Source organism: Beta vulgaris, chromosome 9, assembly GCF_026745355.1.
Source record: "Beta vulgaris subsp. vulgaris cultivar EL10 chromosome 9, EL10.2, whole genome shotgun sequence".
Classification (NCBI taxonomy): domain Eukaryota; kingdom Viridiplantae; phylum Streptophyta; class Magnoliopsida; order Caryophyllales; family Amaranthaceae; genus Beta; species Beta vulgaris.
This window is the reverse complement of record NC_079210.1, coordinates 4,945,080-4,957,075: the sequence shown is the minus strand read 5'-3', so window position 1 is coordinate 4,957,075 and position 11,996 is coordinate 4,945,080. Positions and strand designations below refer to the sequence as shown.

At 34.6% G+C, this 11,996-nt stretch overlaps 1 protein-coding gene across 1 annotated transcript; it reads left to right on the top strand.

The window, feature by feature from the left end:
* The first annotated feature begins 3,887 nt into the window (after positions 1-3,887).
* Positions 3,888-7,337, top strand: LOC104884916 (B3 domain-containing protein Os03g0212300). Its single transcript, XM_010669618.3, has 4 exons — positions 3,888-4,234; positions 5,716-6,178; positions 6,621-6,748; positions 6,834-7,337. The coding sequence occupies exons 1-4, from the start codon at positions 4,094-4,096 to the stop codon at positions 7,086-7,088; spliced, it is 987 nt and encodes a 328-aa protein (XP_010667920.3). The 5' UTR covers positions 3,888-4,093; the 3' UTR covers positions 7,089-7,337.
* The last annotated feature ends 4,659 nt before the right edge of the window (positions 7,338-11,996 follow it).

Here is an 11,996-nt window from a genome sequence, read left to right as displayed (position 1 = left end):
ACATACAAGAGAGTGGAGCTTCAATTATATTACTCTCAACTCAAGCAAAAGAAATAAATAGGAAAAAGGTTGTTGCCTTGATTCAAGCTTTTTTTTTTAAAACAAGCCCTGACAAATTAATGCATCTTATCAATTGTTGTTGCAACCTACTCAACCAACCAAGTTAGACCTTCAAGTGGTTCGTGTTTATTGGGACGACAATCGTCTACATAAAAAAACAAGATGACCTTTAATTTTCGATATCGTATAACAACAAAATAGCTTGAAATAATAATAACAATGACATTTATAATGATAACAATGACATCAATAACAATTAGCAATATTAATAATTTTTTTTAAGGGGAATACTGATAATTAATATGTAAAACAACAACAATAATAATCCCTTTTTTTTTATCAGGGAAGAAAACTAAGAGGTGTCTACACAAGAGACCCCCGAAAGCACCCATAAGGGAAGTTACAACAAGCTTCAAGTACAAAAAATATAGAAGAAAATAGAGCAATAAGAAACTCGAGTAGATGTTCCGTCGCGGCAACACACCATGTCCCTAGGCAGTTCCGAACTGAAGACAACTTCGTGAAACCCTTTTTGGAGACACGACAAACACCACTGAAAATGAATAAGCTCCCAAATCTTCTCAAGAGAACCACAATTACTTGAGGCCACAACAATCTAAAACCCACCACAAATCTAACAACTAACTAAAACAACTAAATAAAGTAGAAAATTAAATAACAAACAGGAAAAAGAAAATAGTCCCAGAGCCGCCACAAATGCCAGCCGATACGAAACACTGACCCACCGCGAAAGAAACACCGACGACAAAAACCCGATTTCTCAGCGCCAACGCAGAGCACCAAAGGAGTTGACGCTTCGGAAGAAAGCCAAAAGAAGATGGGGATGAGAAGACCTTGGGCCGGCTGAGGCTAGGTCCACACGGAGAGCAAAGCTTATCATTTTTCTAGAGGAATGAAAAGAAGGGAGCAGGCTGAAGTTGGGGTTGGGTGGTGATGTCTACATGAAGAAGGCTAAAAAATTGGGTATTCGAGGGTTAGGGTTTTCTAGAGAGAAGGCAAAGGCCCTCTCTCTAAAAAAACCCCTTTCTGCTTTTAATAATAATAATCCTTTTTGAATAAAGGTATTCCCTCTGATTTTTTTATCATTTTCACTTAGAATCTTGACATTATTCATACTTAGATAGAATCTTCTCAATTTTTTTCAATTCATAAGAAAAAATATAGTCAGGTGGGGTCGTGTTTGATTCGTCTCAATTAGTATATTATTAATTTTCAATCATTATAATTTTTACTATTATATAATGAAAGATATTTAAGTTCAAAGATGTGCATTGGGAGATGTGCACAGGAAAGTGAGAAAGATAAAAAAGCCAGAGGGAGTACTAGTAAATAATAGTATTAATTGTAGTAGTGATCATATATTAAAGTAATATTAATGGTAGTAATAATAACAATAACAATAATAATAGTAACTACTTCCTCCGTCCCAAAATATAGTTCCCATTTTCATTTTGGGTGTCCCAAAATATAGTTTCCATTTTCATATTTAGTTCCACATTTTTTCGTAATTTGTCTAGGAAAACCGTGTCACATCATTTATTTGCTCCTTGAATTTTGTTTTTTCCTTATTTATTCAACCAAAATGTTACAATTAATGCTCTTTCACCAATTATTCTCCATTTTCTCTCCTGAAATCATCTTTTCCCATACAACATTTATTTAAATAAACAAAAAATCTAACTATCTCCCTTAGATTCTACTCCCTCCGTCCCAAAATATAGTTCTCATTTCCCTTTTTCACGGTAATTTATGCAATTAGAATCTAAGAGGGATAGTAAAGATTTTTTGTTTATTTAAATAAATATTGTATGGGAAAATATGATTTTAGGAGAGAGAATGGAGAATAATTGGTAAAAGAGCATTAATCGTACCATTTTGATTGAATAAACAAAGGAAAAAACAAAATTCAAGAAGCAAATAAATGACTACTGTTTTTTTCTAGACAAATTACGGAAAAATGTGGAACTAAATATGGAAATGGGAACTATATTTTGGAACACCAAAATGGAAATGGGAACTATATTTTGGAACACCAAAATGGAAATGGGAACAATATTTTGGGACAGAGGGAGTAATACTTGCATAAATTACCGTGAAAAAAGGAAAATGGGAACTATATTCTAAGAATGAGGGAGTATAATAGTAATAATCAAAATAACAACATTAACAATAATTATAATAAGCATAATAAAATTTGTAAAAATAATAATTATAATACCAATGATAATAATAATAATAATAATAATAATAATAATAACGGTTTTTTCACTAGGTACCCCTGTGATTTTTCAAAATTCATGGGGTACCCCTATTTTTTTAATGCACCAGGTACCCTTATATTTCAATAAAATTCACAAAATGTCCTTAATGACTAACGTTGTAAAGTTTTCGTTAGTCATTAGGGTTAATTAACCCCTCTAATCCTAATTAAACCCTAATTAACTAACTAACTAAACTATAACTAACTAAACTATAACTTCTAACCCTAACCCCTACAAGCACCATCCAATTAACCACCACCACCTCCCCTCCCCCTCCCCTCCCTCCCTCTCTCACCCCCTGCAACAGCCCTCCTCCCCACTTGATTTCCCCAACCCACCCCACCTCCACCCCTGGTAGCAACCCCCCTTAAAACCTCACCCCCACCTCACCTTCTCTCACCAGATCGAACCACTGCGCACCAGACCGAACCACTGCGTCGTCGAACCTTTTTCGAAATCATTTTTGAAATCATTTTTGAAAACATTTTTGAAATCAGTATCGACGGGGGTGGGGGTGGGGGTGGGGGTGGGGGTGGGGTGGGGGAATTCGACAGGGTGGTGGGGAGGGGTGGGGGGCTGCGTGGGTGGGGGAGGGGTGGGGGAAGGTGGTGGTTGGGTGTTTAAGGGTGGGTTTAGGTGTTAGGGTGTTAAGATTAGGGATTAAGGGTTAATTAGAGGACTAACGAAAAGTTAACATCGTTAGTCATTAATAAGGGCATTTCGTGAATTTTATTGAAATAATAAGGGTACTCGGTGCATTAAAAAAATTAGGGGTACCCCATGAATTTTAAAAAACCACAGGGGTACATGGTGAAAAAACCCTAATAATAATAATATTCAAAATAATAAATAAGTTTTTTAATATAAGTATGATCTAAACTTATTTTTTCTAACCTGATTTGAAATTATTTTTTCTGATCTAATCTGAACTTATTTTTCTGATCTGATCTGAACTTTTTTTTTATTTGATCTGAAAAAAAAAAGTAAAAATACGGAAAACTGAACATAGTCTTGCCTCCAACTTTCCCTCTTTAAATTTCTTAAAAAGTGTGTTCTTTCTTCCTGTGTCATTTATTATTGTAAAAAACTTAGACGGACTTGGTCTACACTAAAGTAGTGTGGACCTAATGCTAATTTATGTGATTTATAAAAAAATGTCATTATATAAAAAAAATAGATATAAAAGATGAGTAGATATAGATCATTAGATTGTGAAGTTTGACGATGTGAAAAAAAGTTACTATGTAACAAAGTGAAAAAATTTATGATGATAAACTAATGTGAGGAAGAATGACTTACTAGAAAAAAACAGTCACTATGGTAGATATTAACTACATGGTATGACTTAAGAGTTTCAAAGGTTACAATATCGAAAAAAAAAGAATCAGTATGTTAAATAAGTGATTTTAGTCTGCAATAATATAATTGTGGACTAGGTCCATGCAAGAGTAACTCTTTATTATTATCGTCGGAAACAATGCAATGGTATTATGATTATTTAATTTATTGCTTGGTTAGGTATTCACTATTCCATCCATAAGCTCCTCCGTAATTAGTATTACGGTTGTAACTATTAAGACAGTAAATCAAAAACAGAACTTAAAGAAATACGAAAGGTTTTCCAAAACCACTCTAAAATTAACAGCGAACCTTCACATTCACATACTTTATCTATATGTTAATTCTCTACTTATTACCCAAATTCCCTGTGAAGCTGTAAAATAGTTATAAAAAAAAAAAAACTTAGAATCATGAGAAGTAGTCGGCTCATGAAGATTCAGAAAACGGAAGCTCCTACAAATTGTGACCCAAAAATTCAGTTTGCTTCAGAGGACAATAAACCATATTTCTTCAAGATTATTGTTTCTCCATTCACTCAAAAACTTAATCTTGTAAGTTAATTTATTTCACCTTTTTCCTAAATATTTCTTTGTACAATTGTACTTTGTTTTTTAGTATGGCTTTATTTGTACGAAATATACTTCAATTTGATGTGGTTTCCCTGATTTTTGAATAATTACTAGTATTTTTTAGTAGAAAGAGTTAAGTACGATGAATATTTTATTATATTATTCAGAATGAAATTGAACTGTGCTGTTAAATTTCATAATATGATGTGGGTTGTTACTATTTTTTTTTATCTAATTATGAAGTTCAAATGATTTTGTATTTCAAGTGAATATCTTTTTTTCGTAGTGGGTTATGAATTATGATATTTGAACTTTAATGCATTGGTATGTTTATAAATGTATTGGTAATATGTAAATACATGCATATTTATTTTGTTATCAGCAAATGTCATCACTTTTGATATGTGAGAGAAATGAAAATAAGAAAAAAAAAAAAAGAAGAAAGAAACATTCTTCAAATAGAAATTAGGAGGGATGTGTCAGGAAAATCTCCCCCCAAAAATAAGAGAAGAAAAAGGCAATGGAGGAAACTGATGAAGGAAGCTATATTTAGGGGCTCTAGGAATTTATTAAGAATGGCAGTATATCTTTGAGAAGATATTGTGGAATTTTGGTGCAGAGAGACTGACGGCCCGTTTGGTAGTCGTTAATAAATTGCGGTAATGGAATGAATTTTAAGTGTAATTTTATTAGGGAAGCACCTTTAAAATATCCATGGGGATGCATTTTTTCTCCATGGGCAAGCAATCTCACCCCTAAACTTGTGTTTTTGTCTCCAAAGGGAAGCAATTTTCATTACCACTCATTACCACCTACAAGGTGGTATTGGATGGGAATGAAAATTCAAGAAGGAAAGTGGACACTTTAGGATAAATTAGCATTACCATGGGAATGGACAATGATATTTTTCACAAATTTAGACACAAATTCATTCCCATTACCACCATTTATTACCAACTACCAAACGAGCCGTTGAGTCACAAGGGTAATGGATGTAGACGAAATTCGATCCCAAGATTTTAACCAAATAAGCTACATTTGGCAAAGAAATTATGTGGACGACTTTAGCCTTCTAGTATCAATTTAACATTCCTGGGCTGGTTATTTCATAGTGATAATACAACTTTAAAGAAATTGGTAGCATCCAATTATCCAAACATCTGTTGTTGATGCTAATAAAGGTTTTTATTAAACACTTTCTAGTAATGATTCACTAACAATATAAGTATAACTGTATAAATAACAAATGCAATTTTTTTATGCTACTGTGTATTAGTGTACAAAATAACAGTTAATGGTTAGACCTTTCTCAAAGTTCAGTTGCAAATTGATTGTATGATATAGAACCCTTTTGTTTGGGAATTTGCTTGGATGAGCACCACTGCATTTCACCAGGGGACGGGTTTTATCTAAATTTCTTGTTGTATTTACGCCGTGATGATCCATCCCCTCTTTTTACACAGAGGATCCCAGTGGAGTTTGTGAAGAAATATGGAAGACATCTATCTGATATCATATACCTAAGTGTACCAAATTCTGAACAACCATGGAAAGTCCAATTAGAGAGAACTGATAACAATGATATGTTCCTGGGAAAAGGTTGGCAAGATTTAATGGAATTCTATAACATGATGTTCGGCCATTTCTTATTATTCAGGTTTGATGGTGGCTCACAATCACAATTTCACGTCATTATATTCGACAAAAGTGCTACAGAGATAGACTATCCTATGAGAAAAGTCTCTTGTGCTATGAAGAGAAAATATGATCTCAAGAATAAGGTTGTAGAAGAAGAGAGTGAGGAAGATGACATCTCCATTGAAATATTGGATGAATTCTCGCCAAAGCTTAAACAAGTTAAGACTACTGTCAGTCTAGATTCCTCAGCAATTGATGATGTAGAATGTTCAAGCTACAAAAGCAAAGGTAAATGACAAACTCCTAATTTATAGTTGTGAATCTTGTGATATAGTACAAAGTTACATTTTTGCTAATTTTTAGCAAAAGAATTGGGTCAAACTCTCCAAAATATACCCGATGTTTTTGTAAAATCTCAATGTACCCGTCACAGGATATGGTATCGTGCAACTATTTTACAAATTAGGTTATTACAAATGACTAAAGATAGGAGACAATTATTAGTGAAATCACATAATGGCAAATTTTAGATGGAGAGATAGTCCATTACTCATTGAAATCAAATTCTTGAAACACGAAATAATTAATTAACGAATAAGAGAAATTGGCATACAAATAGTACGCAAATTGCCGGACAACCAATGATACAAAGGTTTGAGTTAGTTTGATAATAGCTAGGGTATGCAGTTTTACTATCTATTGCACTGATCCAATGTAATTCTTTGTGAAGGGAATGATAAAATCTCTGTTGATATGAGACAAAAGAAACTTAAGAGAAAGCTTGATGCATTTGTATCTTCATATCCTCATTTCAAATCTATCATGTATCCCTCACATGTGACTTACAAATACAAGCTGGTAAGATCGACTTCTTATTAAATCTGATTTTTCGCCCTTTATATTTGTGACACAAAAATAGTTATCTTCATTATTTCATGTGTAGGCTGTGCCATCAAGCCATGCTTCAATATATTTTTCAAGTAAATGTAAGGAGATAATCTTGAATGGGCCAAATGGGAAGAGTTATTCTGTCAGAGTTTATGTTGGGAAGAAGATTACAGAGCTTCTGAATGGCTGGAAAAGTTTTGTGTTGGATAATGATTTGCAGGTAGGAGATGCATGCATTTTTGAGCTCATAAACAAAAACAGTCGGTCCAAAAATGCTTATAAAGTTTCCATATTTCGCATTTCTAGCTAACGAGCTAGCTAGTCAGGCACTGAGGCATGCGCAAGTTTTGACCATGTCATAAATCGAGTTGTCAAAAATGGTAAAATTTTGTTTGTATAGTAACAGTGATGTGTGAAAGTTGTCTGGATCAAAAACTAAGCAAAGGTGGCGTGAGATGTATGAAACTATGAAAGTAAAGAAAGAGGGAGGAGATTTTGAACTTTTCCACTATAGGATGTACTCAGTTTTTCTTTTATGGAAACTTTTGGTACTTTTTTTTTTTATATCGGAAAATCGCACATTAATTAAAAGAAAAAGTACAGGTTAATGCTATTACAACCAAATCTAAACCAAACAAACAAACAAAAGGAGCTGTACAAGCTCTTACTGTCCTTGAAAAGCAAGAAGAAGCAAAACCGATAAGGATGGCATCGCTAGTCAATGCTTGTGATGGTGGAGTCAAAACGTTGATGGTTGATGGCAGCGGGAAGAGAAGCGAATGTCGGTCACTAGTCGGACAACGAACAACCAACGCGAACGTTGCAACTCGCTGCATGAGCAATAATTCTAACAATCTGCTATTGCTTGGGATTCGAGGCTCATGATATGATGAAGAGTCACGATCCTTTGTGACTCAGTATTCTCTCTCTCTCTCTAGAGAGAGAGGGAGAGAGAGAGTAATTCAGGCTTCTCCCTGAGATAGGAGAAACGCATTGGAGTGGGCGTGTTGAAAACCCCAGATACAATTGGGGTGCCGCCTGCAGATTTGAATTTTTTTCAAGGAAAGGACCATAAAGATTACTATCAAGTTAAAAAGAGAGCTAAATAAATTGAGCTCTCGAACACACTTTCGGTTTGTGAAACCGGAAAACAAAAATCCTAACCATGAAGAACGATCATTACTTCATCTACGCGCACAATCCTCTGGATTCACTTTATCCCTCATCACAGAATCCAAAAACACCACATACACTACTTTTCTGAATCCCCGTGCCTTAACAAGCTGACAGAAACCCTGAACAATAGCTCGAGCAACTTTAAACCAACTTATTTCTATTTTGTTAATACAAACCACATATTAAGAAACCAACTAACATACTAACATTTACTTGACGTAGTAGAAAAACCAACCACCAGGGGAAGGAGAAGCCCATACACTGAGGGGAAAAGGGAAAGGGAAGCCCCACGCATTCAAGGGAGAGGAAAGGGGGGGAGGAGTTCGACACAACAAGGGGGAAGGGAAAAGGGAAGGGGAAGCCCGACATATATATGACAGGGAAAAACAAGGGACGGGGAAACCTGTCAAACTGCAAGGAAGACACCATGAGGATGGGGGAGGGGAAACCGAGGAGGTACAGGGAAGTGAGGCGGAACCCTAGAAACACTAGGGAAGGGGATGGGACCAATGCAACAACGCGACTAGGGGGACACCAACGACAACGGGGGTGGGGGATCTACGCGACAGCAGGGTGGAGGAAACACCAACAACTCTAAGGGAGTGGGGGACCTATGCAACGACGGGGATGGCGGAACACCAGCGATACTAACACCTTGACCACAGACGAAAAAAACGAAAAAGGGGAAAAGGCAGGGCTACACTGCCTGCCTGAGGAGCTCGAGGTGGCTCACGCGACAGTCGAGCCCGCTAGGATTGGGGGGTTTGTGGCGAGTTGTTTTAGGGTTTTGGGGAGGAGTTTTAAAGAGAGCGAGAGAAAGGATGCGGAGTGAAATTTTTGGTGTTAAGACTTCCTTTTAAATGAGTTCTCATTCATTCATGATTCATGACATAATTTAAAGGCATGCATAAACATAATTAGTTGCATACATAATTGCTAAAATATAAAAGAACTAATCAGGTTGACTTTTTTTAAAAAAATATAAAACCAACTGTCACATTTTACTTAGGCAAAATATACAATATGACTGTTGCTTGCATTGAAGGATTACAAAAAAGAAAAGTTGAATTACTTGCGGGGCCACAACCAAGTCTGAGAATGAGTTTGGTAAACCAAAATCCATCCCCAGACTCAACGTGCATTTCTTTCCAAATACCGGTAGTTTGGAAGCAAACTGAGAAAAGTCTGGGCTCAGACTCAACCTTCCAAACTACCGCTATTCTTACTCTAAGAATCATAATAACCAACCTTTTTTTTATATTCTTAGGTGCTCACAAAAGCATGTAGAATTATGTGTTTCTAGTCACATTTTTATATATAAACTTTTCTTTTTTGATAGATTTTGCTTATTTGGATGATTATAAATGAGTAATGAACGGAAAAGTAACTTTATTTTTTTATTTTATGTCCACGAGTTTCACTATGAGTCTGACACAGTCACACAGTGCCAGCCCAAACAATATGGAGCCCTGTGTTATTACTGGAAAATAGACCAAGAATCCACTAAAATATGCAAGCAAACGAAATAACAAATATGCATCAAACATAAACTTTCTCTTCAAAATCTTTTGATACATTCAAAGAAGAGTTGAATTCAAGAAATTAACTTGCAACATTTTGACTATCAACTTCAAGTCTTTTATGGTTAAAGACTTTTTTTTCAATTTGGGGACCCTTTGAAAATGAGGCCCTATTTCATGTCCTACTTTGGACATGCTAAGGGTCGGGCTTGGTCTGACACCAAGACCCGAAACCAACTCATTTCATGTCTTCATCATGCCCACTCTTATGTTGGGCCTATTAGGAATGTAGACCTAACAAATGGGATTAAATTGATAGGTTGGGTGAGTTTGTTAGTGGTGGTTATGGTGGAGAAAATTGGATATGGTACCGTAAATATTTGGGTGATAAATAGTTCTTGAAAGGGGTTGGGTCACAACTAGGCTGGTGAGTTTGTTGGAGATGGAACTGAAAGGGATATGGGCTTGGGTGACAACTAGGCTGGTGAGTTTGTGGGAGATGGAGTTGAAAGCAGGGGCGGATCTTTGCAGGGGCAGGACTGGGCCTGGCCTCTGAAAGATTTTGGAGAAAAATTACAGATTTGTTAACTTATCTAGCCCAACCCAAAATAATATAGGATACTACATAATAGCTAATCTAAGAAGGAAATGTGATAGGGGCTAATGGGGACCACATCTTGGTGGACAGCCTGACGCATAGCTAATTGTCATAATCACCGAATCACGTGATTCGTCACTACTATTGAGTTTCTTTCTTCTTTTTTTTTTTTTTTTTTGGTTGAGTTTCTTTCCTTTTTCTATTGAGTTTCTTTATATTTTCTATTGAGTTTTTTTTATTTTTAGAGGAAGTTACTTTTTTTATATCATTAGTTGCTATTTCTATCAGTATTTAAATTTTTTAACACATTTTTTATTTTATATTATTTAGAGTTTTAAACTTTTGGCTTTTTTAATCTATCTTATTGCGAAAGTGAACATTATTTAAAAATTAAATAAATATTATATACTCCGCCAATTATAGATGACGTCTTTATATATGTAATTTTTAGATTTACCGTATCGAATACTCGGATTCGTACCCAGATACGAGACTTGTATTTGTGTCCCTGTAACATATATATTAACTAAAGGTCCAAAATAGTTCATTGGCCCCCAATAGCAAAACTGTCAAGATCCGCCACTGTTGAAAGGGATATGGGTGGTGAATGTAGGTTGAGGTTGTTGGATTCATGATTATCAAGACAAGGATCCTACTTTGGATCGTATATGTAGGTAAGATCAAATTGGTATCATTCAATTATAGGACTGTACTATCCTATAAATTTGAGTAGAGAAGTGACATACTATGATATTGATAAAAGACTCATGTTAAAAGTTTAAACATACTAATAATGACTTTGTTCCTTTCCAAATGGTAATAGTAATTCAATACTCTTAAGACTTCAATAATATACAACCGAACTCTTAGAGGAGAAAAAAATGTGAACTTAATTTATACTTCCTCCTTTTTTTATTACAACAATTGAATTTTCACGCTTGCCAATGCACAATTTTAACTATTTATTATTTTTATTACTATTTAGGAAAATTATAAAAGTCAATATTTTGGAACTATGAATCGAGATGAATCTAACAAGACCCCACATGATTATATTTTTCCCTACATAAAAATCACAATGGGAAGTGAAAAATGGTGGGTGAATAATGTAAAAACCAATTATTGCAATAGAAATAGAACGGAGAAAGAAATATTTTATAATATGATTGGATCTTAGAATCGTAAATATATCAAAAGACCTTACCATTTGGATTTTTGTAGTTGAGTAGAATCAAAAGACTCTACAAGATTAAGATTTTACATCGGATCGAGATTAGTTAGATCCTTTCAAATCATAGAAACCGCAAGATCATCATATTCTAATCAGGATTTTTATAACGGTGGCTTGATTTTATGTAAAGAGGTGGTACTCCCTCTGTTTCAAAATATAAGCATTCACGCTTTACGAAAATTTGATTTGATCATAAATATCTCTTAAATACGACAAATAAAATTATCGTTGGATTCGTCTTGAAAAATACTATAATAACATTATTTTAAAATTTTCTATCAATATAAATTGAAATTAATTAACGGTCAAAGTTCGACCTCGAACATCGTGCGTGCCTTATATTTTGAAACGGAAGAAATATATCTAAATGAGGTACGCTAGAAGATTTTAAAACAATGTGCAAGATCAAATGAAACAAACTAGTATTTAGGCGCAGACGTTTCCCCGGATTGTTATTGTTTTTCAATATTGATATGCATTTTTTTTCCATTCCCATTAAAATATATTAAGGAAAACTCTAAAAGGTAGAAATATAATAATGTAGATACTTAAAATGTAATTAAAAATTGGTTGAGATGGTAATTGTATCGTACATAATAGCAAAAGATGATGAGTTCAAATCTTATTGATGCCACGTGACACGTGTATACATAGTCACCTATGCCTTATACCCGACCCCCTTTCCAAACCCCT

Excerpts from the sequence above, each read along its gene's own strand:
- LOC104884916 (XM_010669618.3), top strand. The coding sequence starts at position 4,094 with ATGAGAAGTAGTCGGCTCATGAAGATTCAGAAAACGGAAGCTCCTACA. Across the intron at positions 4,235-5,715 it reads TCACTCAAAAACTTAATCTT|AGGATCCCAGTGGAGTTTGT; the intron begins GTAAGTTAATTT and ends CTTTTTACACAG. Across the intron at positions 6,749-6,833 it reads TGACTTACAAATACAAGCTG|GCTGTGCCATCAAGCCATGC; the intron begins GTAAGATCGACT and ends TTTCATGTGTAG.